General features: G+C 41.3%; 1 protein-coding gene across 1 annotated transcript in view; it reads right to left on the reverse strand.

Annotated features, from left to right (window-relative positions):
- DCHS2 (dachsous cadherin-related 2) overlaps window positions 1-27463 on the reverse strand; it is a 409001-nt gene extending 381538 nt beyond the window's left edge. Inside the window, exon 1 of the mRNA XM_073605397.1 lies at window positions 23246-27463. Coding sequence (XP_073461498.1) covers window positions 23246-25705 — 2460 coding nt within the window. The 5' untranslated portion in view covers window positions 25706-27463. The remainder of the gene's footprint in view (window positions 1-23245) is intronic.
- Between the last annotated feature and the right edge of the window lie 251 nt (window positions 27464-27714).

A 27714-nucleotide genomic window follows, 5' to 3' on the forward strand; every position in this document is an offset into this window, starting at 1 on the left:
CACTGTTGGGACTGTATTGGACAGGTGATGAGCAGTGCCTGGTTTTCTCCACACATACCACTCAGAATTAAGGCCAGAAAGTTCTATCTTGGTCTCATCAGACCAAAGAATCTTATTTCTCACCACCTTGGAGTCCTTCAGGTGTTTTTTAGCAATCTCCATGCGGGATTGCATGTGTCTTGCACTGAGGAGAGGCTTCCATCAGGCCACTCTGCCATAAAGCCCCAACTGGTGGAGGGCTGCAGTGATGGTTGATTTTGTACAACTTTCTCCCATCTCCCGACTGCATCTCTGGAGCTCAGCCACAGTGATCTTTGGGTTCTTCTTTACCTCTCTCACCAAGGCTCTTCTCCCCCGATAGCTCAGTTTGGCCGGATGGCCAGCTCTAGGAAGGGTTCTGGTCGTCCCAAACGTCTTCCATTTAAGGATTATGGAGGCCACTATGTTCTTAGGAACCTCAAGTGCAGCAGAATTTTTTTATAACCTTGGCCAGATCCGTGCCTTGCCACAATTTTGTCTCTGAGCTCTTCAGGCAGTTCCTTTGACCTCATGATTCTCATTTGCTCTGACATGCACTGTGAGCTGTAAGGTCTTATATAGACAGGTGTGTGGCTTTCCTAATCAAGTCCAATCAGTATAATCAAACACAGCTGGACTCAAATGAAGGTGTAGAACCATCTTAAGGATGATCAGAAGAAATGGACAGCACCTGAGTTAAATATATGAGTGTCACAGCAAAGGGTCTGAATACTTAGGACCATGTGATATTTCAGTTTTTCTTTTTTAATAAATCTGCAAAAATGTCAACAATTCTGTGTTTTTCTATGTAGCTCAGGGCACAGTTTTGAATGGCTTTGTTTGGTGTTGTTAGTATTTTGAATTTTATTTGTTGGACAATTAGAAGCCAGTGAGGGAATTAGCAGAGAGGAGTGGAGGACACTGAGCGGCTGGTAAGGTTTGAAGGATGAATCTGACAGCCACATTCATGACAGACTGAAGAAGGGATAGTATATGGAGAGGTAGGCCTATGAGAAGGGAGCTGTGATAGTCAAGGAGAGAGAGATAACAAAGGAGTGAATGAGTAGCTTAGTGATTCCATCAGTTAAAATTTAGAGACGTTACACAGGTGAAGTCTACAAGCTTTTGACAGCGATTAATCAGTATTAAAGAGTAATTGGTAAGGCAGACACTTAATTTTGAATTGGTAGGTAGCTTACCTTAACCCATGTAGTGCTCAACCGCGAAGGGGCCACTGGAAATAACCCATGTCTCACCTGTTCAGAGGCTGCCAAGCCCAGGTACCAGTTCCAAAACACACTGACTAGGCTTAGTCTAGGGGTGTCTTTTTGCAGATGTATTGCAGTACTTGAATATAGGCGGGTAGAGGGATGAGGGTCCAGGATACTCTAAAGCACATGCAGGCATTAGAGGACAGATTCTCAGGCAAAGTATCAGCCTTTAGTATTTCTGGAGGTAGAGGGGACAGCTAGCTACTCTGAGACTCTGTAGTCACAGTCCTTGTAGCATCTAGCCCTCAAAGTACAAACACACCTGAAGCTCTAGGCAAAAGGTCCTACTCACAACATCCAGAAACAGCTCCCAACCAGCTTCCCTGCCACACTCTTCAGTGAAAGGGGTCCTTCTCCAACCCAGCTTCCTAAGGAAATGTTCTACAGCAAAGTCTCCTTAATCCAGGCCTCTTCAGAACCTCAGCCAAGCACATGCTGAGGCCTGATAACAACTCTTCAGTAACACAGGCTTTCTCCCAGAGGAGGAGGCCCTAGAAGAGGGGAGAACTTTAACAGATGCTCCCAAACATTTATCTTCTTCCAGCCACACCTTCTGGACCTACCTCTCAGAGATTGGCTGAGGTCAAAAAAATATTCATAACCCAGTGGCTGGCCCTCCTACTCTATTTCTAGAAGCTTCTTCCAGAGGCAGGCAGGAATACCGAACACACAAGGCTTAGGGAGACCTGACCAGATCTAGAAAATAAATTGAGTACAGCAGAGCCAAAAACTACATTTAGCAGGCTAGATTGCTACGCACACAAAAAATGGGCATAAAAAATTTAACATGACAACATGTGTGTTGTGGTGATCTGTAGGGCAGGTGCATTGCCCGTTATTGTAGTTATCTGCACCATAGTTCTTACATTAAAGGAGAATCTAAAAAAACAAACATCTATACTCACCTCCCTGCTGTAGCATCAGAACTGAGTGATCACATGACTCACTGGAGTGCCAGGCTAGTGCAGGGGCAGCAACAGCTGGCTCAGGCTATCAGCAGTGTGCTGAGAGGCTGAGCCAGCTGTCAGTCAGTAATCTGGGTGGATCCTGACATTATTGTGAGCCTGGAGTGGCTCTGTGACGTTAGCTGACAGAGGGCTCTAAGTTTGGGTCACAGAGGAGCCAGAGTAAGTGCACTCCTGTGACCCAGAAGAGAAGTATGGTCAAAAAAAGCTTTAGCCATAGTTCTCTTCTAATGAAAGGGAACTGCAACAAATTTGTGAATGGACCACATGGGGTGAAACATAGGAATAAAGGGTTAATACATTTAGGGGAATTAACCTTTTTTTTTTTTTATCTAACAGCAACAAAGTTAGTCGGGTACTATGTGTAGTGACAGCCTTTTAATTGGTTATGCTGACAATCACTCTGGCACCAAGTTTCACTGACCAATTACCTTTAATATTCTCATCTCAACAGTATCTGAATGGTTGGATGGCAGCTCACCCTGTAGAAGATACATGGCTTTTTTCTTTAACTTGCCCATTAACGGATTTGTGGCAGACACTGGAGTCAGTGCCCCGCTTCCCTCTCTCCTTCCCTATTATGGGTTGGGTTGACTCCAGGCAAAACTTATTTTATTTTTCTGGATACAAAGAGCCTCTACTGTGGAAACATCCTTTATTTCCCACAGAGATTCTAATCCTTCCCCACTCTATCCATGTATGTGGAGGATTGAGTGCTTAACACAAAAACTGAAGCTAGAAACTATTGTTACTGCAACTCAATGTACTGTATATGTATTTACATTTAAATGGAAAGGGTTTATCTTGGTGTAAAAGACATATTAATACAAACATACAAAAACACGTACTGAGGTCATTTCATGAAGCATAATTGGTTATGAGACTCTTCACTACACGGGGAAAACGTACACTGCATATAGCACATTATGTGAGAAGAAAATAGAAAAATTACCAACAGCTAACCTTCAATAGTAATGACTGGCAATCAATGAATCTGTGATTTTCAAAAATTACTAAGCACTTTTGAGTTGTAGCAAATGCAAGCAAAAAATTAAATCTACATAAATACACAAAGAGGCATATTTATAAAGCAGTGAATGTGACATTTATCACATTTTCACTGCAGATAAATCAATCATTGTAACTTAAAGTGGTAGTAAACTGTAGCTGATGGAAATAGCAAAACATTTTAAAAAAATCCCCTGCAAGGCAATGTCATATAATGTGCTAGTATGCATACTAGCACATTATGAGATACTTACCTTAAAAGTAAGCCCTCCGGTGCTGCCTTGTCACCGCCGAGGGGGCTAACACCTTCCCTGGTCTTCCTTCCGGGTTCGTGTGCAAATTTAGGAGATATTCACAGTACCTATAGGTAAGGCTTACTATAGACTTGACTGTAGGTACAACAAAGCTTACTACTACTTACAAACACAGACACCGGAAAGATACACCTGAAGAGAATGTTTAGTGAATGTCACATTCACTGCTTTATTAATATACCCCATGTCTAATGCAAGACATAAAGAATTTAAATGTTTCTAAATGACAGCAAACAGTGAAAAGGTCTATAACCAACTTTTTCTGCTACATTTTATTTTCAGCATTACTGACGATATTTTGTCCACATAAAAGATATCAGTCCTAATCTGAGATAATCAGATCCAGCCCACCTGCTGATTGAATCTTTAGATTACAACCTTTTTATGTCACACTGTGTATGTAATAATGAACGTTTTTCTATTGCATATTCCAAAGGGATTGGGGTCCTAGCTGAGGCATCTTTCATCGTGTACCATTCTTTGCATGCAGAGGAAACATGGAAAGAGCCTATTCCAAACACTGACATCAAAGTACTGTTGGACGTCATAGCTTGAACGTTTAAGAGACACCCAGAAGTAAATCATGCTACACAATATCTAGCAGGACCATTACAAATGAATGCTAATTAGAGTCTCTGTTCACAAAATGTTAAGTGATTAGACTAGGTATAAAACTATAAAATGAACTGAAATTATTACATGTCTAGTGTAAGTACTGATTGTACGTCGACACACAAAAATGTTAAAGCTGAACTCTGGGATAAACCAATATTGTCTAAAACGCAAAGGCATGTGTATTCTTCCTTGAATCTTGGTGTGCTTTGTGTATTTCTTCCAGATCTGTGCAGTACTCCAGTGTGAAATGTTGTCTCTGTGTGGGAGCTTCCTGTAATAAAGACCACTGACTTTCAATATAAGGACACTTACCTGTCCAGGGATCCCACAATGTCAGCAACCCGAGCCAATTCGTCAATCAGCTTCGGGTGCAGGCGCTGGCATTGTAGGTAAGGGAAACCGGCAGTGAAGCCTTTAGGCTTCTCAGCCGATTGCCTACTGCGCATGAGCAAGTCACGCTGCGCTTTCTGAATGGTCCTACTGTCTTCTGGAACCTCTGTGTGTGTATCCCAGAAGGCAGCGGGGGGAAGGAGGAGGGCCCGAAAATGCACATAGATCACTGATTGGCAATCTTACCCAGAAGTGGGAGTGGGTACCTCTCAAAACCAGGTACCTACTACCCACCAAAAAGTGCCAAATGTGGAAGTGGAGGGGGGGGTGCGAACAAGCGGAGCTTCCCCTTTTGGGTGGAGCTCCGCTTTAACTGTTAACCTTCTCCAGGAAATATAACTCTTCTTCCTGCAGGAAGACAGCTGGCTGATGTGTTCCCCCAAGATAGGGAAACACACCAGTCCAGTCAAGCCTGAGCCCATACTGTCATTTCTGGTAACACATAGGGGTTTTTGCATATTGCTACATCAGTATCAGAAACCCCATTCTCATTGGGTAAGAATCATCAAAAGCCTCCCCACCCAGAGAAATAGCATACAAGAGCTCCAGATATTAAAAAAGCTCTGATGATCACAGTAATTCCACCAATCTGTTCGAACCCTGATAACATAACTGTACTGCTGCTACCAACATTAAAAGTAAATTGCCATGTGGCCTGATATTTGCATTGTTTAGTTTATAAATTCTATGGAATAATTCATGTAGGTTGCACCAAGTTAGGTCATAGCTATGTTCAAAATATAATTTACACTAACAAATAAAAGTATTACTTTAAGCACAGGCTGCTTTGTTGGTTGAACAGCCTCTGAAGTCTAAGCCCAAAATAGGGGAAATCCCAGCAGTTTGGTGTGGCTAAGCGGATAAACATTAGACAAAACAGTAATTGTACATTTTTTTCCATTACGACAGACAAAGCTGGTTCAGTCTTTAATGATGGAATCTTAATGTTATTTTTTTGCTCTTTTTGCTGTTCTAATTTAACAAATTGTTACTTTATAAGCACACCATTACAGATTTTGTATACGTAGCAATCAACCAGCAATAGTAAATAATTACTGAAGACTTTTGATTTTCAAATGCCCCAACTGAGTAATACTATGGTTAAACTAAATAAGTAATTTATAAGCAAATTAAAGAACAGAAAGAAGGCAGAGGAAGAAAAAACTAGCAAGAAAGGAAAACAAATGAATGCAAAACACATAAATCTACAGTCAGTGAGTACAGAATTTAAGGATTTCAAAATTTATAGTAATGGTAATTAATGATCCCAACTGGTAAACTTGTGCCATTCCAGAGTAAATCATCACCAGTAATGTTTGCCATGTCTCTTTTTCCTCTACCGACTCCAGAGCATAAAACAAAACTACAAAACATAAATATACTTATAGTAAACAAACGTTAAACTTCCAGTGCAGGAATATTCAGTTTAGAATGCAAATAGACATTATTTAGCATCTGAATAAAGTGCCACAAAATATTAATTACAAACTAGTTTATGCAACAATCAGCTCTGTTATGGTGAGATAGGCACAAAGCCTTCCACTACAATATAATGTGAAGTGAAACCTTGCCTTTTTCTATCCAGTGTACATTCTTCATTCCTCCATTTATGTAGTTAAAGTGATTGTAAACGATCACCTTGTAAAACAACCCATTCAGATTAAAATAGAAATGAAAGGCAAAACATTTGGGTATAGATATAAAAAAATAAAAAAATAACTTTTCTCCCTTTTTTTTTATAAGTGATCACATTCCCTATGTTCTCAGCTACATAAGAGCTGGGGAGAGGAGAAGCAACACTACACTGAGCTTTCTAGTGAACAGCTCAGGACAAGTCTGATCATTGGAGGAGAGCCAGCTGAGTTTCCAGCATAGCTAGAGATCTGACAACAGTGTGTTCTCCTGCCTAGTGTGGTCAGTTTTTCATAGGAAACAGAGGGACTGGAAGGAACACCAGGGATTTCACACAAAGAAACCAATACAAAGAGAACAGGATACTTTTTTCATAAAAGTACATGGTAAAGCAGGCACATATATATATATATATATATATATATATATATATATATATATATATATATATGAAATGTTGAGGTAACAAACATTTTACAAGGTAGCCACAGATGTAAGATAATTGCTTCCTGAGTCTGATGATTATTTTGGCCATATTATTTAATAGCCCTTAGGTTAAAAATAAAAAACAGCAAATAACCCCAGCTGATTACAGAAGAACAGGTAGTCAGACAGGTTGAATACTTTCAGCAAGCTGCTTTAATTTTTCACAAGATCTGAGTAGGGGTTATCGCCTCCACTTCTCCATAGCACTATAAAGAATACTTTGCTGATACAATGATCTTTTCAGAAAACAAATATTGCACCCAAATGAAACCCACCATCTAAATATGGCAGAAAGCACAGAATTCTAGGTGATTCCTGATATACAGGCCACAGTTAATGTTTGAAACTCTACCAAATGGTCCTAAAGTATTCTGTGCATGGGCAGACAAAATCGCATTCAGTGAAATCTATCATGAGACCCAATGATAGAAGACCTTTCTGTAAAAGTAATGGGATTTGTTTGCACATGCGCAGAAATGTCTGGACCGGCCAGGAGTGTTTCCATATCCATTCCATATATTCCAATACAAATGCTTTTTCAGTAACTTTAGAATATAGGGAAAAACAAGAACATGGCAGTAAATACCTTTTTGGTCTATAGGAATAATGGCCTCTTTTGAAGGTTGTGCAGAGGAAGCAAGGATAACAAGAGATGTTTAAGAGTCACTTTGAAAACTGATACAGTGGAGTAGAATCTAATGGGGCATAGTAGGTAACTAGTTACAGCTCAGCTCTTACAAATTGTAAAGTCATGCTTGAGTAAAGGTGATCAGAGGGAAAAGTGGTAGGTCAGTGGCACACAAGGGGGATGCCATCTGAGCTATATAATACGCAAAGGAAATCTTCAGTTCAAGTGTTAAAGTATTTCATGCATACAGTAATTACTTTCTAGATCATCCATGTTATCATTCTTTAGGGATAATTATATGTAAGCAATCATCCCATCCTGTTTAATAAAAGCATTAAATATATTCCAGATATTTATCTAGCTTCTTCTTACACATTGAAAAGTGAATGCTAACTTAGTTGTAAATATTGTGTATATTTGGAATACCCAGCCATGTTCAGGAGAAATTAAAAACTAGATTTTGGTTAGTTGTTGTTGGACAATTAAAGAAAACACAACTTTACCTTATTCACTATGGTAAATTAGCTTTTTAAAGCAAGCCTTCCCTTTGTGATATACCAGTTTTATTCTTTAGTAAATCAACCCCCTTAGTTTTTTCAGTATATATTGATACCAACAACCTTTGCATATATAACCTCTTGCCTTTTCTTCTCTGGACAAAATAAAAATCGTTCTGTATACATTCAGATTGTCTACATCTGCACTGCAGCTTCTTGTTGCAGACAAGAAGAGTGAGAACAAGGAAGGCATGTGCTATATGTAACATTTTGATTCAGTTAGGATAATTTACTAAATGATTTGAGAATGTTCACAATTTTACTATCCAATCCTATAAAAAGAAAATAAATTGTATATTAATTTTAACTGCACTTGATTGGATAATTATTAAAGTAGAAGTCCACCCTGAAACTAAAATCCCTGCATCTATAGACACTCACAAGCTAAGACTAACCTGTAAAGAAGAAATCAGTATACATACCTTTTCTGAAGCCATTTCAACCCCCATCTCCAGCGGTGGAAGCTCTGCAGACGACAACGGCTGTGAAATGAATGGGAAGTGACGTCTCCCATAGACTTACTATGGGGATTTCGTTGTTGGCTGCCTCCTCTGCAACCATCTACAAAGTGAAGCTGCGGCTGACGGCTCAGCGTGAGATTGGGTCGGAGTGGCTTCAGAAAAGGTATGCATACTGATTTTTTCTTAACAGGGCTAGATAGGTTAGTGTTAGATTGTGGATATCTATAGATGCAGGGATTTTAGTTTTAGGGTGGACTTCTACTTTAAAGGAGATGTATGGCCAAAAGCAATTTTGGCCATTTTGGCCATACATCTACTGGGGACCACAGTGGTGGACTAATTTTGTACTCCTGTGTCCCAGATTCAACTTTAGTTCGCTGTCAGCTGATGTCACAAAGCCAGTCCAAGCTCTGCAGGGATCCCGACAATAATGTCAGGATTTGCCCAGATGCCTGACGGCAGCTGGCTCAGCTTCTCAGCATGCCACTGAGAGCGTGAGCCAATTTCTCCTGCCCCCTCCACTGCCCAGCGCTCCAATGAACGCTGGAGGGGCAGAGCACAGAGCCAGTGACTGACAGTCACCACTCTCTGCTCACCAAAGGCAGAGAACTGAGTGATCAGCAGTCCTTCAGCTCTCTGTGTAGAGTCAGCTGCAGCATTGGATCTAGGTCAGTATGTTTGTTTTTTTTGTAAAGCTGCACTTCTTTTAATGTCTTCCCTTCCCAGGAATCATGAATGATGATTTCTGTGTTGGAATGACTGTATCCAAACAATGGAGATCACAAACTGGTATAAGGAGAAAGCCTCTACAAACTGAATAAAAATCCCCATTTTAGACAGTTTTTTACCATCACTTTATCAAAATTTTGAATCTTCCATTATTTTCTGTCCTGGCGACAACTGTCACAAAAACAAATATAGAAAAATACTCTCCACAGTGGGGATAAAACAGCAAAAAACCTGGAAGGTTCTAACCCTTCCCTAGGCTACCCAAAACTGAAAAATTTTTATGGTTATATATCCACTTTAAAACGGTAGTGGTTTAAAAAAAGAAAAAAAAAATTTCTGCAAGGCAATGTCATAATGTGCTAGTATGCATGGCATACTAGCACATTATGATAGATTTACCATAGAACGAAGCCTTCCAGCGCCGCAATGTCACCGCTCAGACGGATGACATCTTTCCCTGGTCTTCCTTCTGGGTTTGGGCCTCTGGCTACATGAGTGGCCGGGGGCGTGATGAAGTCACTCCCCAGCATGCGCATGGGAGCTGCCGTTTACAGCACAGGCTCTGAAGGTCCGGCAATGTAAGTGAGCATGAGCACTGGTGATGTCATTGGTTGCATGCGCACTGAATATTTCCTAAACTGTGCAAGTTTGGGAGATATTCACAGTACCTACAGGTAAGCATTATAAGCTTACCTGCAGGTACAAGTGGTGTAACAGAGTTCACTACCACTTTAAGTAAAATCTTTGCTGTCCAAATAATTTGCTAAATTTGCCTATATGGCAAATTCTGCTTTCAAAAATATTCTCCGACAAGTTTTTTTTTTTTTTTTGAGCAAGTCTCTTCAGAACTTTAACTCAGATGTAAATAATTATCAGAGATGAACATTTTATTGTTTTGTATGGTCTACATGTAAAAGACCCTATACACAGAAACTCTATGATCAACCATAAACGATTATATATATTGCAATCAGACACAGATAAATGTTTGTTTTATATGATTTCAATTTGTATAAGGAGGAAAATAGACTTGACAGTGCATTCTTTCTTCATGCTGATTAAAGTTTACCAGTGCAAAGAATGCTTTGTGTTATATGGATCTCACAAAAGAATGCATATAGTTTTTGATCAAAGTAGATGTACCTTGTCCATGGTGGAATCAGTTGCTGCTATTGGACATTATTCACCGTTAAAACAGTTATTACTAAGCATCACAAAGCACTGCTGACAGCATCTCTTTAGATAAGGGTTTAGTGGTGTTCACTCTACTCTCCTCCTGACATTTCTCATAATATAAACAGAGTATCAAGTTAAGGATAAGACACCAGAGCATGACTGAGTCAATTTAAGTGAGCTCAGGATTTAATACGGCCTTGTCAGGGAAGCAGACCCTCCCGTATATCATTGTTCATAAATTATATTCTACCTATCTAGGGAAATACATCAGGTTTTCTCTAGTAACCACTCACATCAAACTCTAATCTATGAATGTACTATATATTGTAATAGTTTCATTCTATGACTTCTTTAAAGCAAAACTCCACCTTAGCAACCCATATAATTAGATAAAGCATAACAATAAAATATTTGGAATTGCAAAGATTATTAACAGTTTTTTTCCCCTTTGTATCACTTGGTAATTGAAAGTGGAGTTCCACCCAAAAGTGGAAGCTCCGCTTATCTGTCTCCTCTCCCCCTCCAGTGTCACATTTGGCACCTTTCGGGGGGGAGGGAGGAGCGGGTACCTGTTACCCATCCCCACTTCCGTCGGACCTCCCCGTATGTCAGAAGTTCAGCCCCCCTCCGCCTCCTTCCCCTGCTGCTGAGCCAGTAAGAGAGCGCAGTGTGCTTCGTGCATGCGCAGTAGGGAATTGGCTGTGAAGCCGCAAGGCTTCACTGCCGGGTTCCCTTACTAGAAATGGCGGCAGCAGGACCCGAGAGCTGATGGAAACATTGGCTGGGGTGCCGACATTGCTGGATTCCAGGAGAAGTAAGCATCCTATTATTAAAAGTCAACAGCTACAGTATGTGTTTTTGCTGACTTTGGATTATTTTGTGTGGGAAGGCGGAATATTTTTAGACAAACATAATTACATGTTACATTGTTTCTAGTTCCCACATGACCATATGTATATTATTGTGAACAGTGTATGGCGAAAAATAGGTAACCAATATTGTTTACAGAGTGGAAGATTTTGCTTCCATGGCTTTAAATAGTCACTTAGCTAAAAAATGTTAGCAGTGTTGATCATGTTAGTCATTTGCCAGTGCATACATTTGCAGTTTAATGTGTATGTGTATGTAACTGACACAATCTTCCTGGAAACAAGCTCCTAATATTTCCCCTTCCTGCCCATCCATCCTCACTGACCTTTCCATTACAATCAATAATACAACTATCAGCCCCCCCCCTCGTGCCAGGGTACAAGGTATAATCCTAGACTCTGACCGTTCCTTTCAGCCCAACATCCAATCACTGTCCAAATCTTGTAGACTTCACTGTAACATTTCTAAAATACACCCCTTTTTTTAACCAAAACCACAACGCAACCCATTCACTCCCTTGTTATCTCTCGCCTATTGAAACTCCCATCTCAGTCATAGACCTATAGCTACACAGGCTATCCCCCTTCGGTCTGTCATGAATGTTGCTGCCAGATTCATCCACCTTACCAATAGCTCAGTGTTCAACACTCCTCTCTGCTAATCCCTCCATTGATAGAAAATAAAAAACTGCGCTGGCAGAATATTAATCTAATTAATTCAGTGACATAGTGGCTGGTGCCATATAAATCAATATGCGTGTGTCATACAAATCAATATACAAACAAAAATGAATAATTATACACAAATCTCTAAAAAATCTATAAAGTGCTTGGTGCTCATATGATGAAAGAAAAAAGTGCAACGGTGCTCCAAACTTGCAAAGTGTGAGGTGCCACACACCCCCCTCGGTGACCCCACTCACCAGACACAATCACCCCTCAGCTTTGCAGTCTGGGGTCAAAAAGGCTGTGATCAATTGATCTGGGGTATGTAGCATGATTGCACAAAAGCTCTTCCAGGGGGGTTGCTTTATAACAGAAAGGATATGCCACACTCCATAGATGGGGAGACAAAGAGAAAGCTCATAGTGAAATACTGCTAAAATGAAATGTAGAGCGCAATCTAGGCTCCACTTACAGGATATCTAACAAAAACAGGTATCAGTAAAACATCCGAGTCCGCCGCTGTATGGCGTGCCTTCCACGGTGGTGGAAATTGCGTCAATAGTTAACGTGAACCAGAAGTACGTTGATGCTTTTCGCCCCTCCCCCAGGGTGTCATCAAAGGACCCGTCTACGCGTTTCACCCTCCATTGGCTTCTAATTGCCCAATGAATAATACAATTCAAAATGCTAACAAGAACACACAAAGTCATTTACAACTCATTTACAACTCTGCCCTCAGCTACATCACAAATCTTGTCCCAATATATCACCCAAACCATCCTCTCTGCTCCTCCCAAGACCTTGTGCTTTATAGCTTGCTTGTCTCCTCCTCCCATGCTCAGGACTTTTCCAGAACCTCTCCTATGCTCTGAAACTCTCAACCTCTTTCCAGGTATCTCCTACTCTGTCCACATCTGGGTGATCCTCGACAACTCATCTCTTTAGGGAAGCCTATCCTGCCTCCACCTAACAACTGAACTTTGAATTCTTTCATAAGTTCATTCCTTACCGTTATTATCTTTTGTACTATGTGCCCTACCCTACACGTACAGCCGGCTATAGAAGTGAATGTCTGCACATAATGGTACTTGGATATATGAGACATAAGCATGTGCGTATGATGTATAAGCAGACTAAAAAGGAAAATGCATTTCCAATTCACACCCCAAAGATCTAAGAAAACATACAAATGAACTCAAGCCTTTCGTGTACAAGAACAAAAATCTTGAAGCAATATTCCCAAACAATCTCTTGTGGCATATGAAAAAAAGCTAATTGGGAGAAGTTTCCAGCCCAGTATAAATAGAGCGTTACCCTGCATGCACTAAAGATATACAAGTCCTACTGGGATGACAGCATGACACTCTTTGCTGCAGATCCACAAACGTGATATACCTAATAATTTGTATAACATGTTCGAAAGGACGCTGTGTTGGTGAGAAACCATGCGCTAAGGAATGAATCTACATGCATTCACTGGAATAGTGCTGACAAAACAGACTTTAACAGATGGACAGCACATTCTGCTATATAAAGTGCTGTATTTGCTGTGAAATCCCAGAATACCTAATTCCTGCAGAAGTTACCTAAATGATATGTACTTCTACAGTAGACATGATTAGGACGCCAAAAAGTGCTGAAAGTAATGACATGTTTGACATTTGTAGGATATTATTTTTGGGGCTGCAGCATAAAAGATTTCTGCAATTAGGAGTTCAAAACACTCCAGTCACTCTGTCTCTAACACTTTGCCATATGCCACGGAACTGAACAGAAGGTCAAAGCAATAGAGCACATGGAGAAAATAATATGTTATTCCCTGAAGACTCTGACATTTGATAACTTTTATGATTTTAACATATTGATAGAAGGTTGATAGGTTGAGATAGAAGCAAAGGAATGTACAGAAGCATGTTTAAAAAAAAAAATTATTCTTAACTTTTTTTTTGGGGGGGGGGGCTGCTGTGATCCAACTTCCTGTTAGAGGGTGCCTACATTTATTCTCAATGGTCCCACTGTATGTAGGAGTTGGAACATAGCCATTCTCTAGTATTTGTGTATGGATTAATTTTGGAGAATTAGGATATTAAAATTGGAGAGTGCAAAATCTGGTGAAGCTGTGCATGGTAGCCAATCAGCTTCCAGGTTTTGTTGTCAAAGCTTAATTGAACAAACTGAAGGTAAAACCTGATTGGCTACCATGCACAGCTGTACTGGATTCTGAGTGTTCCAGTTTTGGTAAATCAACCCCTAAGTGTCACTTTAATTACAGTGTTTACTGACCCCTTAAAGGGTTAGTCTACACCTGGGGTCAGCAACCTGTAGATCGTGATCTACCAGTAGATCGTGGACAGGTGACTGGCAGTCTGGGCTTTCTGATTCACCATTCCAAAGCATCAAACAGAGTGCAATACAGAGGGACTACTTGGAGGTGTAGAAAGGAGCAAGTAGTGATGGGCTCGGGCGTGTTCTGACCGAACCCACCAGGAAGCCATCACTGTACACCGCCAATCATAGGCAGTGAGGCATTTCCTGGCTCGCAGCTGCACATACACACGCTGCCTATGATTGGCAGTGTGCAGAGCCAGCTTCCTGGCGGGTTCGATTCAAACATGCCCGAAACCATCACTACTCCTCTGTAGTGCTGCCTCCTCCCCACTTGATTTAAACCCATGATTGCCATGCAATGCACGTGATTGTGACACGGTAGTACAGCGGTTAGAGGTTTAAAGTGTGAGGCGACACTATGCCGGTGATCTTTGATTTCTTCCATGTTGTTCAGGTAGATCTCCAGCTTAGTGTTGCCTACCCCTGGTCTACACCAAACTCACACATTGCTTTGTTATTGCTGGGGAGGGGAGCGGGGGGGGGGTTAAAGTATTTATGGCTTTTTACTCTCTCTTGGATATTTCTATGCTTGAATTTCCAGGTCTGCACACTTTTTCTGGCAACTTCAAAGGTTTTCATTCTCTCTGTCATTATCATTAATTCACTTTTTTTACAAAAACATGAAATGGGAACACCTCAGTGTGGTAGAGAACATCCTAATCCTCATGATAGACAGCACAAAGCCATAATCTATAGCAGTGAGATCTAGCTGATTTGAGCTCAGGAGATAAAATAAAACAGCAGCTAAGTTCTTAAGACCCCACAAGTCACCGAAATATAATTAGTGAGCCAACTAACCTTTGATTGTATAGCAAAAATCAAAGTTTTAATTTTACTCTTTCAAATTGCTTACTGTGTTTTCTTTCAGGGAAACCTTTATTGAACCAAAAAAAGTGGTGCTTAAACTACTCCTGCTGACCACCAACCCTATGGCAATATTTACTCCCACTGAGACATTTTTACTCCCACTGACTGTTGGGGCATTTTTCATTCCCACTGACTCAGATCATGTTTTACTCACATTGACCACAAATCCTGGGGCATTTCCCCCCTTTTTTCAGAAGAACAGTGAACTGGCCCTTCGTTTAAAAACAGTTTATACATGTACAGTGAGTTAGCAATGGGATAACAGAGGTAGTAACTACCACCATTGCTCATGGGGGAACCAATTTAACAGAGATTCAAGACTTATTGATGTTGATTTAATAAAGGCAAATAGGCTGTTCACTTTGCAAGAGAAATTTCCACAGATCTCAGTGAATGTGGTGAAATGTCACTTTGCAAAGAATACCAAATCACGTGCAAGGAAAATAAAAAAACAGCATTTTTTTTGCTTGCACTTGATTGGAAGAAGGAGAGATCCAACTCATTCAGTAAGCTGTGGGGATAATTCCCTTGTAAAGTGCAGCTTCCCTTGTGAAGCAAATGGTCTATTTTCCTTTAATAAATCAACCCCCTTGCCTCTTTATCTTTCACTAATCTAATGGAAAACTGATCATATATGTATTAGCTAACATACTCACAGATTTGTTATGCCATAAGGCTTCCCTCTCCTTCGCAAGTTCCCAGACTTTTAGTGCCTGATTTTCAACATAGTGATATTCAAAGCAGAGTTCAAGAACTAGGAGCCATAACAGTAGCTTCAGGGCAGTTATCACTATGGGGAAATCTGAGAAATTCCATGTTGTAACTGGAGTGCTGTGACCCAAACCTGATCGATTGCTCTGAGGCCCATGGGGCTATGCAGGTAACAGTAGTAAAGACATAGCATAAACACATAAAATAAAAATAAACACATAGCTTAGTTATCTCACATCATGCAATGAATAGCATATAGTAATGTAATACAGTTGTTATAAATGTGTATTTTATTAGGGTAAAGAGCTCCATGACCCCAAACAGAAAGAAAACAACCAAGTTTAAAGGTTTTGATTAATAATAACATTATTATTATTATATAAAATGGTAACCTGTTTAAAGGCCACTGTTGATGGGGTTTAAACACACTGAAAATGGTTGGAGTGATCTAATATTCAACAGCTTTATTTATAATAAATAATAAAACAATTAGGTCCCCACTATAAATCCAAACACTCTTTCTGTTTCTTCAGATTGTAAATCTTTTAGATAAAACCAATCAGATTCCAAGTAGTTACCTTAACAGATACAGTATAAAATAATAGAATGGGATTTGGCATTTCATTCCAATGGAAAACTCTGGGTTAACTACTATGCACAGCCTATAACAAAATACTATACAAAAGGAGATCATGGACCCTTCAATCAGTAAAATCTTAACCTCCCTGGCGGTATGATTATTTCGGATTTTAGGTGCTGAAAGCGGTACCATTATTTTGCATGGAAATTTGGCGTTTTATATTGTAGGTCTGTAAATCTTAACAATAACACACTTAAATCTGTCCAAACCAGAGTCTAGTAGATATCCCGGGTATGATAAAGTTTGAAACACAAAAACATAAATTATAATATAATAAATAAAAATAAATAATTTAAAAAAATTAAAAAAAATAGTAATAAAATAAATTTCCCCACAATTCACTATCGCTCAATTCTGCAAGTGTTCTAATTTATTATCGCTGTTTTCTAGCTGGTCTAAAGCCACTTTTGACGTAAAGGGACACTTTTTGGTTGCTATGGACAATCTCCAGTTTCCAGGCAGAAAGAACAGTGTATATCATGTAAAACTGCATGCAGGGCATGGGCCAGAGCACTGGGGACAAAAGGGATGTGAAATAATTTCATACAGTACTGTAATCTGTAAGATTACAGTACTGTATGTGTTATGATTTTGACAGTCTTTTGAATTTGCCGCCAGGCTCCGCACGGAGAGGCTTCGGAGGAGGACGGAGCCCTCGGACACTGCGGGGGACATCGCAGGATCCCGGGGACAAGGTAAGTAACGCCGCCCCAGGATCCTGCAATGCGATCCCGAGTGTGGCTCGGGGTTACCGCTAATGGTACTGAATTTTAACCCCGAGCCACACTCGGGAAAACCGCCAGGGAGGCTACTGGTGAGACCCTGATGTGTTAAAAAATTAATTCCACCAAACATTAAGACTAATGCCGCGTACACACGGTCCGAATTTCGGCCCGCAAAAGACCAATGAGAATTTTTCGTCGGAAAATGTGACCGTGTCTATGTCATCTGTCTTTTGCCTGCAGAATTCCAGCCAGCAAAAGATTGAGAGCATGCTCTCAATTTTTCGGTCGTAAAAAGTTCCTACCCGAAAATGCGATTGTCTGTGGCAATTCCGATGCAGAAAGTCCCTACGCATGCTCGGAAACAATTCGACGCATGTTCGGAAGCATTGAACGTCATTTTCTTGGCTCGTCGTAGTGTTGTACGTCACTGCGTTCCTGACGGACGTAATTTCAGCAAACTTTTGCGTGACCGTGTGTATGCAAGGCAACCCTTGAGTGGAATCCCGTCGGAAAAGCCGTCATATCTTTTTCCGACAAGAAAAACGTTCGTGTGTACACGGCATTACAGTAATTTATTGCACCATTCTCAAGTAATCTTCACTTTTTTAGAGCATACGCAACAAACATAATTTTTTTTTATTGCTTAGCAAGTTAGTGTTCATTCCTGTATTTTTCCACAATGCACTGCAACCCACCTCAAGGCGGATTAATGCAAGTCAATGCACATGGTGTGTACAAGCCTTTAATGCTCTGATGGACACTGACATCTACATTCACCCTTCCCTTGGAGATGTAGGAGGATTCACCCCTGCATATCAGAGCCCTCATTTCACCTTAAAAGTGGAGTTCCACCCAAAAATGGAACTTCCACTTTTTGGATTCCTCCCCCCCCTCCGGTGTCACATTTGGCACCTTTCAGGGGGAGGAGGGAGCAGATACCTGTCTAATACAGGTATTTGCTCCCACTTCCTGGCATAGATCACTGCGGCGCTATGCCACTTCCGGCGCCTACCCCGTCCTCCCCCGCTTTATTCTGGAAGACACACAGGTCCCAGAACACAGCAGGGACCTGAGAGGACGCGCAGCGCGACTTACGCATGCGCAGTAGGGAGCCAGGAAGTGAAGCCGCACGGCTTCACTTCCTTATTCCCTCTCCGAGGATGGCGGCGGCAGCAGCCGAGAGCCGAAGGACAGATTGGCTTCGGCTGCCGACATCGCGGGCGCCCTGGACAGGTAAGTGTCTATATATTAAAAGTCAGCAGCTGCAGTATTTGTAGCTGCTGGCTTTTAATATTTTTTTTTTCAGCGAACCTCTGCTTTAAAATCAAGGCCCTCAGTCCTCCCTTTAGATATTCAAATGAGAGTCCTCAGTCCCTCATTCACATCAGAGTCCTAACTCACAGTCCTCACCACAGTGCTGCAGCAGCGTGGTAGAGGTGGGAGGCAGAGCAGGTCTGACCCATGGCATCATTGGTTGTTATGGTGCTGGCAGCTGGCCTGCCTGCACCATGGAAACACATTAAATACTGGACAAACTGCATCCTGTTTGAATTTTACTTTGAAATCTGGGATGATTGATACTTTATGCGATGGTTACAAGCCTACACCACATTAGAAATTTGACCCATGTCTTGTGACCCTCTAGCCCTGTATAGTGACGTTATGACTGCCAGACCTAAATAGGCTTATTCTGAATATATGTTTCCTCCATATCATGTGCATTTCTTCCTCCAAACTCCAAGAACCCATTGATAGACTAATCAGCTTCGGACTATACAGTATAAAGCGTAGTGTTTGCACCTATATGACTGTTGTAGGAAAATAAGTGATTGTAAAGCTCTGTTTAAAAAAACAAACGTGTTATACATACCTCATCTGTGCAAGGGTTTTGCACAGAGGGGCCCTGATCCTCCTCTTCTGGGGTCCCTAAGCGGTGCTCCTCCTCTTCTCGAGTGCCCCCTTGGAGAGCTGCTCTCCCTGGAGTACTCATGCAGGCGCACTCACGAGTCCTGCTGCTGCGTCCATTGACACAGACAGAGGGACTCAGCCCTGCCCCCAGCTTCCGTGTCACTGGATTTGATTGACAGCAGTGGAGGCCAACGGCTCCTGCTGCTATCAATCTATCCAATGAGGACCTGAGACAGAAGCTGGAGCTGCTGTGCTCGTCCTCGTCACTGGAACGATCGGGCTCAGGTAAGTAAAAGAGGGGCTCTCAGGGGCTGCAGCACAAAAGGTTTTTCACCTTAATGCACAGAATGCATGAAAAACCATGAGAGTTTACAACCTATTTAAATTATAACTCTTTGGGGGCAGGAACTGATACGATTGGTAGAATGTTTTCGGTAAATCATGGTTGTTCAGTCATTATTGCCATGAGTAGTATAAAGTACAACGTATAGCTGTGTCTTCAGTCTAAGACTGCAATTGAAAGCAATTGGATAATACATTAAAAAGTATTAACTGGGGTGGTATAGGTTATTTCACAAGATTTGTCATGGGGAATGACATTTGCAATGGGTTTGTCTCTTTATAAAACATATATTCACAGCACAATATATAAATTAATTTTCACAATATTTCAGCCAAGGTGAAAACATTCCAGCAAATCCTACTTTGAAGACACCTTTCCACTAAAAATGGACATGAAAGCACCAAATGTTAAGTGCAGCCATGCTAAGTATTGATTGAGCACACCACTTGCAGAGATTTTGTACCTCTTTTTCTTTTAATCTTCTTTTTCTACAAGAAGGAAGACTTGCACTATCTTTCTTCATGCATCATTCAGATTCTTCATCTACTTTCTAGAGTAATTCAAGCCCAGGAATTATGTAGTTGTATACATCCCAATACCTGTACAGTAGCATTTAAAGGGTACACTTATCCTTCCTGTCTATCTCTCCCCCCCCCCCCCCCAACATAAAGTAACCAATCATTTCCCATTCAAGATGCATATGTACTTAAAGCGGAATGTCAGTCATTTTTTCATCTTTCCATCTAATAAATGTTCTGCCCTTGGTGTTTTAACTTTGGATAGTAAAACATTTTTTTCTGCCAATAAATACCTTATACAGCCCACTTCCTGTTTCTTGACTGGTCATTAGCCTAGCCTTATGAAATCATGCACAGCTCTCTCTCACTCACTCTTGTGAGAGTTTGCCAGGAAGGGAGGGGGTATGAGTCATAAGAGGGCAAATGAGAGCTGCAGAGCTGGAGGTGTGCCTCTGTGTGTCTGTGTAAATCCAGGAAGTGAACAGGCAGCAGCTTCAGCTGCCCACAGTTAAAATTTTTGCAGCATATTTGGCAAATACAGAATCACAGTATATATAAGATAATATGCAAAGTGGTTGGAGGGAAGCTTCAGAATGGCAAAGATGTTTTTATTACAAATTATGTGAGCAGACTGCAGTTCCTCTTTAAGTCTGAGAGCAAGGCATGCTCCAACTCCAAAATTACAAATCCAAAATTACCTTGCTCCTGGCCACCCCTGTGCAGTTGACCCTATAGCCTTCAATGGGAATATCTCTAGCCTCAGGAAATTGTCCCCTAAAAGTCTATGTGGATTGACTGCTAAGGCGCCACTAGATATCCTATGGGATTTCAACACAAGATTTTATCCGCAGCGCTGAGATTCAAGTTAGCTTGCATCTGGGGAAAGGTAGGGTGTGTTACTTTGGGTCAAGATGGCTAGGCAATAAGCATAAGTGTTCTTCATGTGAAAGTGCAATCTTTCAGTTTTGGGCTGTGTATATAAAGTTTTTCTCATGCAGAGGCACTTCTTACCCTGTGACCTGTTATAATGTTTCAATAGGCAATTTAGGTGTATGGGAATGTCCAGACCGGAGATTAAGCGTTATTGTTTAAAGCTGAACAGGGGTGATCTGTTCTGCATACTTACATTGATCCAGCTTGGCAGAATTTAAGTATGCATATCTTATAGCTTATGGACCACTAGAGAAACTGAAATTCACTATGGTAGTTGGTGCTTTTACAGTGATAGCGGCAATACTGCTGCTATTATTAAAGCGCCATATTTTTGTTCCAAGAAACAGAGGACGTTCTTTGATTTGACATGGTGGGCAGTGGACAAAGTGGGTAGTGACATCTTGATCTTCACCCTATCCAATCAGGAAAATGTTTTGTATTCAATGAAAATATTAAAAGGCTTTCTAAAAATAGTGGTGGTGCCAAGCAAGCATGCAGAGGGGAAGCTGCTCATGCAGAACCCTGAGCAGGACCTGGAAGATCGTGATTATCACTGAAATAGTGCAGAATACTACAGTGATTTTCAGCTTCACCAGCTGCTCACCTGGTATGAGATATGTACACTTACATTGTGCCAACAATGTGATAATACAATATAGAGGATTCCTGGAGTTCAGCTTTGATAAATGTGCATTATTTTTTATTAGATTTGTTGTTATTTAGTAAATTGTGACATGTATGGAATGTAATAATGCAGATTTGTTAAAGTGGTTGTTGACTCTAGAAAAAAGAATGAAAAGTCAGCAGCTACAAAGACTGTAGCTGCTGACATTTAACAAAAGGACACTTACCTGTCCATGGATCCAGTGTCATCCTCACCTGGGCTAATTTTTCACTAGCCTTTGGGTTCCCAGTGCTGGCATCCTAACTGTGAGCAGCCAGCTATGCTGCTTTCAGCGTCACAATCAGTTTCCACTGGGCACGCGTGAGCCACGCTGCAATTTGTCAATAGTCCCACAGTCTTCTGGGACCTTTGATGTGTCCCAGAAGAACTCAAGGAGGGTAAGGGAGGAGGAGAACTTTTTCTTGGATTGTCTAGGCGATCTGAGTGGAAGTGGGAGGGGGTATCTGTCAAAACGAGGTACCCGCTCCCCCCACCCCAAAAATGACATGCTAAGTATGGGAGGAGAGGTGGGAAGAGCTCCACCCAAAAGGGGAAGTTCCTCTTTAAGGACTCTTCCTCCGATCCTCTTTAAGAACTGGCACTTTTGTGGAGTGAAGAGGGGCGGGTACCCGATTTTGATAGGTACCCACACCCACTTACGTTTTCCAACTGGAGAGTTCTCCTCCCTCGCTCCTCCCCCCACACTGACAGGTCCCAGAAGACTGCATCCACCATTCATGATGCGCAGTGCTGCTCGCGCATGTGCAGTAGGCACCTGGCTGTAAAGCAGCAAGCTGTCAAAGCTGGGTGCCCATAGTGAAGATGACGGCGCAGAAGAAAGAAGACAGCAGGTAAAACTGACTGGGGCAAGCACACCGCTGGATCATGGGACAGGTGAGTGGCTGTTTTTTAAAAATCAGTAGCTACAGTTTTTGTAGCTGCTGGCTTATTTTTTTAACAGCAGTCTGGCACTCCCCTTTAAATGGTTGTTTTTCTCCCCCAGGGATCCAGTAAAAAGTGCATTTACTTACCTTATTCTTTTTCCCACAGGCTCCTACTTCCATGCAGCCAGTTCCCCACAGCCACTTCTTATCAAAGCTCAGCTGTGATATCATGACATACAATACAGGACCATAGTCCTGCATTGTAAGTGAGGACACCAACATTACTGTCCACCAGCTGGAGTATCAGAGGAGTAAGAGATAAAGAAAGTAAAAGCACTTTTTATTGGTACTCTGGGCAGAAACAAGCAGAGGAGCCCCACTGCAAGGGTAGTTTTTTGTATTCCGTTCATCCTTAAGCTTCTAATAGGGCCACCTTAATCTATTATTTTTAATACAGGCTAGTTGAAGAAAGGACTTTACTTAGGAAGATGTGAATTTTTAATCTTTGACAGATCTTTATACTTTTTACCATTTCTTTCACTTGACTTTGATGTTATTGTGCATATTCCCATTTCAGACATTTGAGAAAAAATGGCAATAAGACAGTATAGAAAAAAACAGAAGCATTTTTTTTATGGCTTTCAACAAACAGATCCCTGTAAGTGTATAATGATAAAACCAGGAATAAAAAGCTGCGATCAGTCATCTACAGTATGTATACTGCAGGAAGATTGTGGATTTTGAAAAAGATTGCTGCAGGGTGCACCTGGCATCAGAAAGAGGTTATATCAACATAAATCAAAAAGCTGAAAAATATATATTTTTTGTTTTTTTTGTTTCATACATTTTTAAAAATATCTTAATACTGTTATATCTTACCTGAAGAAAGCAGTGCCCCAAAGCTGAATGTTCCTGCAGGGTTACATTGTAAAACTGTTGTAAGAAGACTGGTTCATTGTCATTGGTATCCTCAACCATTATGGTCACATGACAACTAGATGATAGTGGAGGGTTACCCTGGTCAGTAGCTATAACCACCAGATTCATTACAGTCTCGGTTTCATAATCCAATGATCTTGTAATGCTCAGAACCCCTGTATGTGGGTCTAGTTTAAAAGCAGTAGAAGAGGAATTGCTCTGCAGTGTGTAAATTATTCTGGCATTTGGGCCGTCCTCATCTAAGTCCTGGGCATTAATACCGAGGACAGCAGTGCCAGGGGAAGAGGATTCTGAAACTGTCACTTGGTATCCATTAGGTTGGTTAAACATTGGAGGTTGGTCATTTAAGTCAGTGATACTAAAAAGTAATGTTTTAAGAGTCTGTAAAGGAGGGGAGCCTGAATCACTAGCAAGCAAGCGCAGTTCATATAGATCTTTTTGTTCGCGATCAAGAAGAGCATCAACACACAGAAAATACACTTGTGGTCCAACAGGACGAAGAGAAAATGCACCATCAGCACCTTCCAAAGTCAGTGACACTTGTTGAGGTGCTCCAGTGATTCCAGGATTAAAATTTTGTCTTTCTTCAGCAACATTCAGAGGATTTTTGTTTTGTGAGATATTTACAACCGGTGGTATTTTTGCTAGTGAATGTCCTACCACACCAACATTTTCTCTCCTATCTTGAAACTTGCCTACATGACTTTCATTGCCCTTATCACTACTGGTTTTCCAGGGCTCTTCCTCAAACTCTAAATCAGGGTCAGAAATTGAAATTCTTGCTAAGTACTCTCCTATTCTTGCTCCTTCTGATACTTCTGGTTGCCCACTTTCAGTGAGTAGGGTGACTTGTATGCTGGGTTTGTTATCATTAACATCAAGGACATTTACCATGACAAGGACACTAGAAACTTCAGGTTGGGATCCACCATCTTTAGCTTGGACTACCAGCTGATGAAGAGCTTTTTGTTCTCTGTCCAGGGGGCGACTGACCCTTACAATTCCAGTACTTTCTTCAACACTGAAATATTCCTCACCTGACCACAAGCTATAAATAACTTCCCCATTGCTGCCTAAATCAGGGTCCACTGCATGAACAGCACAAATTAAGGTGCCTGCAGGGGCATTTTCCCACACCCAACCCTTATATTCAGACTGGTCAAAGCTTGGTGGATTATCATTTGCATCCAAAACAGTTATGTTTACCAAAAGTCTTCCGGTTCTACGTGGATAACCACCATCAAAAGCTTCAACCTCTAGCTGATACTTATCAATTTCTTCTCTGTCAAGCCAATGTACTAACACTAGATCCAGAGGGTTGAGGCGAGAATCAGTAGATGACCATTCTACCTCTACCTCTTCCTGTGAATCAGAACTGTCAGTATTTCCTCTTGTATCAGGATATACTTCATACACATAACCCCCAGGATATGTACCATGCCCCAGGAAAGGTGATTTTAAATGTTCAGAAAATATCTCTTTCCCATTAAACCCCCCCTCTGCATCCTCTATATCTGACTCCCACTGCTGTCCTCTCTCTGAGTATGAATCCTTATTTTCTTCTTTACTGTTATCAAATGAAAGCAATTCACCACCCCTTATCCATGACCCCTCAGTGTCTGATCCTAATCCCTTACTGGTTGTCCTAAACTCTGCTGATTTGTCCTGTACATGTTCCTGACTAGACTGATCTGTTTGCTTCCAAACCTGAAGAGTTGCTTTTGGTCTATAAAAACCCCCTTCCCCCCTTACCTGTTCTGCTACCTGACCCCACTCCTTCCCTGCAGCCCCTGCACCAGACATGCTATCCCCATACCTGATGATGAAGGCAGCTTCCTGGCTACCCCTGAGTAGTGAGTAGCCTAATAACCCATGCTCTCCCTTATCTGGATCCCAAGCTGCAGGTAATCTGAAGGTAGTTCCAGGTGGAGTTAGCTCAGATACTTGTAAACTAAGTGATTGTACAGGAAAGGTAGGAGAGTGATCATTGACATCATGTACTCTGATCTCTACCTGCACCACCTCCCCCAGCAATGTGGCAGCCACAAAACTGTACCGTTCTCTTCTCTCTCGATCCAGAATTCGGAGGGTCCTTACAATTCCAGTGTCTGTGTCTATCTGAAAGTCCCTGAGCACTGGGGACTCACCACTTTCCTCTGATAAGAAGAAACCTTCACCTGGGCTCCCCTCTGGCAGTCCTGCACGGATGTCTCCTACTAGGGTACCAGGTGGTAGACCTTCATCCACAGCCAGGCTGAGATTGTACACCTGAGCTCTGCAGCAGCAGTCCATACAAAGCAGCATCAGCACCAGCACCAGCAGAGAGTGCAGAGGTAAAATGTGTCTATAGCATCCCATCACTCTGTCCACTCTGCACCTCACTCTATTCCTCATAGCCATCCTCTGCTGCTACAACTGCACCAATACATCCAACACACTCCTTACATCCAAGAGTTCTTCTCTACCATGCACATACATAGATGCCAGTCACTGCCAAGCTTAATCTCTTCTATCCAATATCCAGACCTTGTCTAGGTCCTTTCTTGTCTGCAGTTCATATTTAAATTCAAGGACTGTTTTTAAGGTCCAGATGACTTGGCACAGACTGCTAGTTTGATGCAGATTCAGAAAAAAAAACCTCCCTCCTTCTGTGAACAAATGCTGTATCCTGTCTCTTGTATTGTCCTATGCAGAAAGAAAAAAAAATCTTTAGTATTTCCATTCACATCTGGTTTTCTTCTGCTGGAAATCTGTCCTTTCCCATCGAATCAGGTGCATGCTCTGTATTATTGAAGTGCATTTTTTTTTTCTTCTTGAATAGGAAAATAATAGAATCCTCTGGAGCACAGATAAGAGACGAAAAAGAAGCAGAAAAAAAGTTGATGGGAATAACAAGTGTGTGTGTGGCAGCAGCAGCAACCCCTGTCCCTGCAGTGTCTCCTCCTCCCTGCTCAGACAATCTGTGCCTCTCTCTCTGATCTGCCTGTCTAGAGCTGTGCTGGTCCTCCTGAGCACGTGATCCTCAGGCAAGGGCAAAGCCTGCTCATTGCATTGCACTGCAGTAAGCATCTGCTACTATCACTATTCACATACACCAGCCTGCTCCACTAATAACACCCTTCCCTGCCTGCTGACATGGACAAATGGACAACTTTATCATCCTTAGTACAAAGTAACCTGTACACTACTTAGTGTGTTCAACATAAACTGATCACACAAACAACATAGTAACTTTGTATACACTTTGTGTATTGCTATTATGTTTTTTTTTTTTCTTTTTTTTATGTAACTATTATGCTTTTATAACAACAACAAAGTTTTTTTTTTTTTTTCCTGCTGGGTCATCGTAGTTCTTTTTCTCACCATACCAAAAATGTATAAAAATGATCAGCATATCCCTATTCATAGGTGTGCGCAGCCTCTTGCATTAGGGTGTGCACCCCAAAGCTCAAATACATATGAATGTGTATATGTACTGATGGTGTCAGTAGGGCAGTGGACAGTGTAATTTTGTTTATTTTCTTTGCCAAAAAAAAAATTTTCTTTTGTAACATTTTTTTGGGGGATGAAATATCAGTGGTCTAAACAGGGGGGAATATGCTCCACACAAGGCGATTAGGGTGTGCCTAGGCACATCTGGCACACCCTGTGGGCACGCCTATGTCCCTATTTGTAATCTTAAATCATTGACATTTTTTCCATTTTTTCCATTTTTTTTTTGCTTTGAATTTCTGCTGTCTGTATTCCATTTTCTCCATTTTCCCTTCAGTTTCTGACCCACAGACATAACAGAGTGAAAGGAGATCTCTTCCAAAATGAGGATGATCCATCCTAAGGAACACCATACACATTACAATCTAGCCATACAATCTTTGTGCAATCAACTTTGGGTTTGCCAAAATTATGTAAGGGTGGAGACCTATGCCTCGTACACACGATCAGATAATCGGATGATAGAAATCGCTTTCGGATTGATCACATGATAGTCTGATCGTTAGTACATAGCTTTCGACAGCCGATCACGACAGTCCGTCCAACAATATCCGAAGGGATAGACATGAAAACTTTGCTCAGACCATAGCCCGACAATCGTTTAATCAGTACAGTATGCATCCACTAAAAATCAATAGACAAATACCACGCATGATCGGAAACACAAAAATAACCCAGAAGGAGTCGGAGATGGGAGAACATAAACAATGTTCGTACCACGAAAAGAGTCTTCATTCATCCTTAAAAAAATTTTGATAATCATCTGGATTGTTCTCTTGCAACTCTTTTAGAAGAGACATGTGGGAGTACTTCTGTCGGTCCTGCAGCCATTGCTTGGACCATGTCCTCCTTTTTTTTTCTCTTTTTAAGGACATTCTGGATAGCCAATATCTCCAACATGACAATTGGAAGTGCTG

The sequence above is a fragment of the Aquarana catesbeiana genome, linkage group LG01 (assembly GCF_042186555.1).
Source record: "Aquarana catesbeiana isolate 2022-GZ linkage group LG01, ASM4218655v1, whole genome shotgun sequence".
Lineage (NCBI taxonomy): Eukaryota > Metazoa > Chordata > Amphibia > Anura > Ranidae > Aquarana > Aquarana catesbeiana.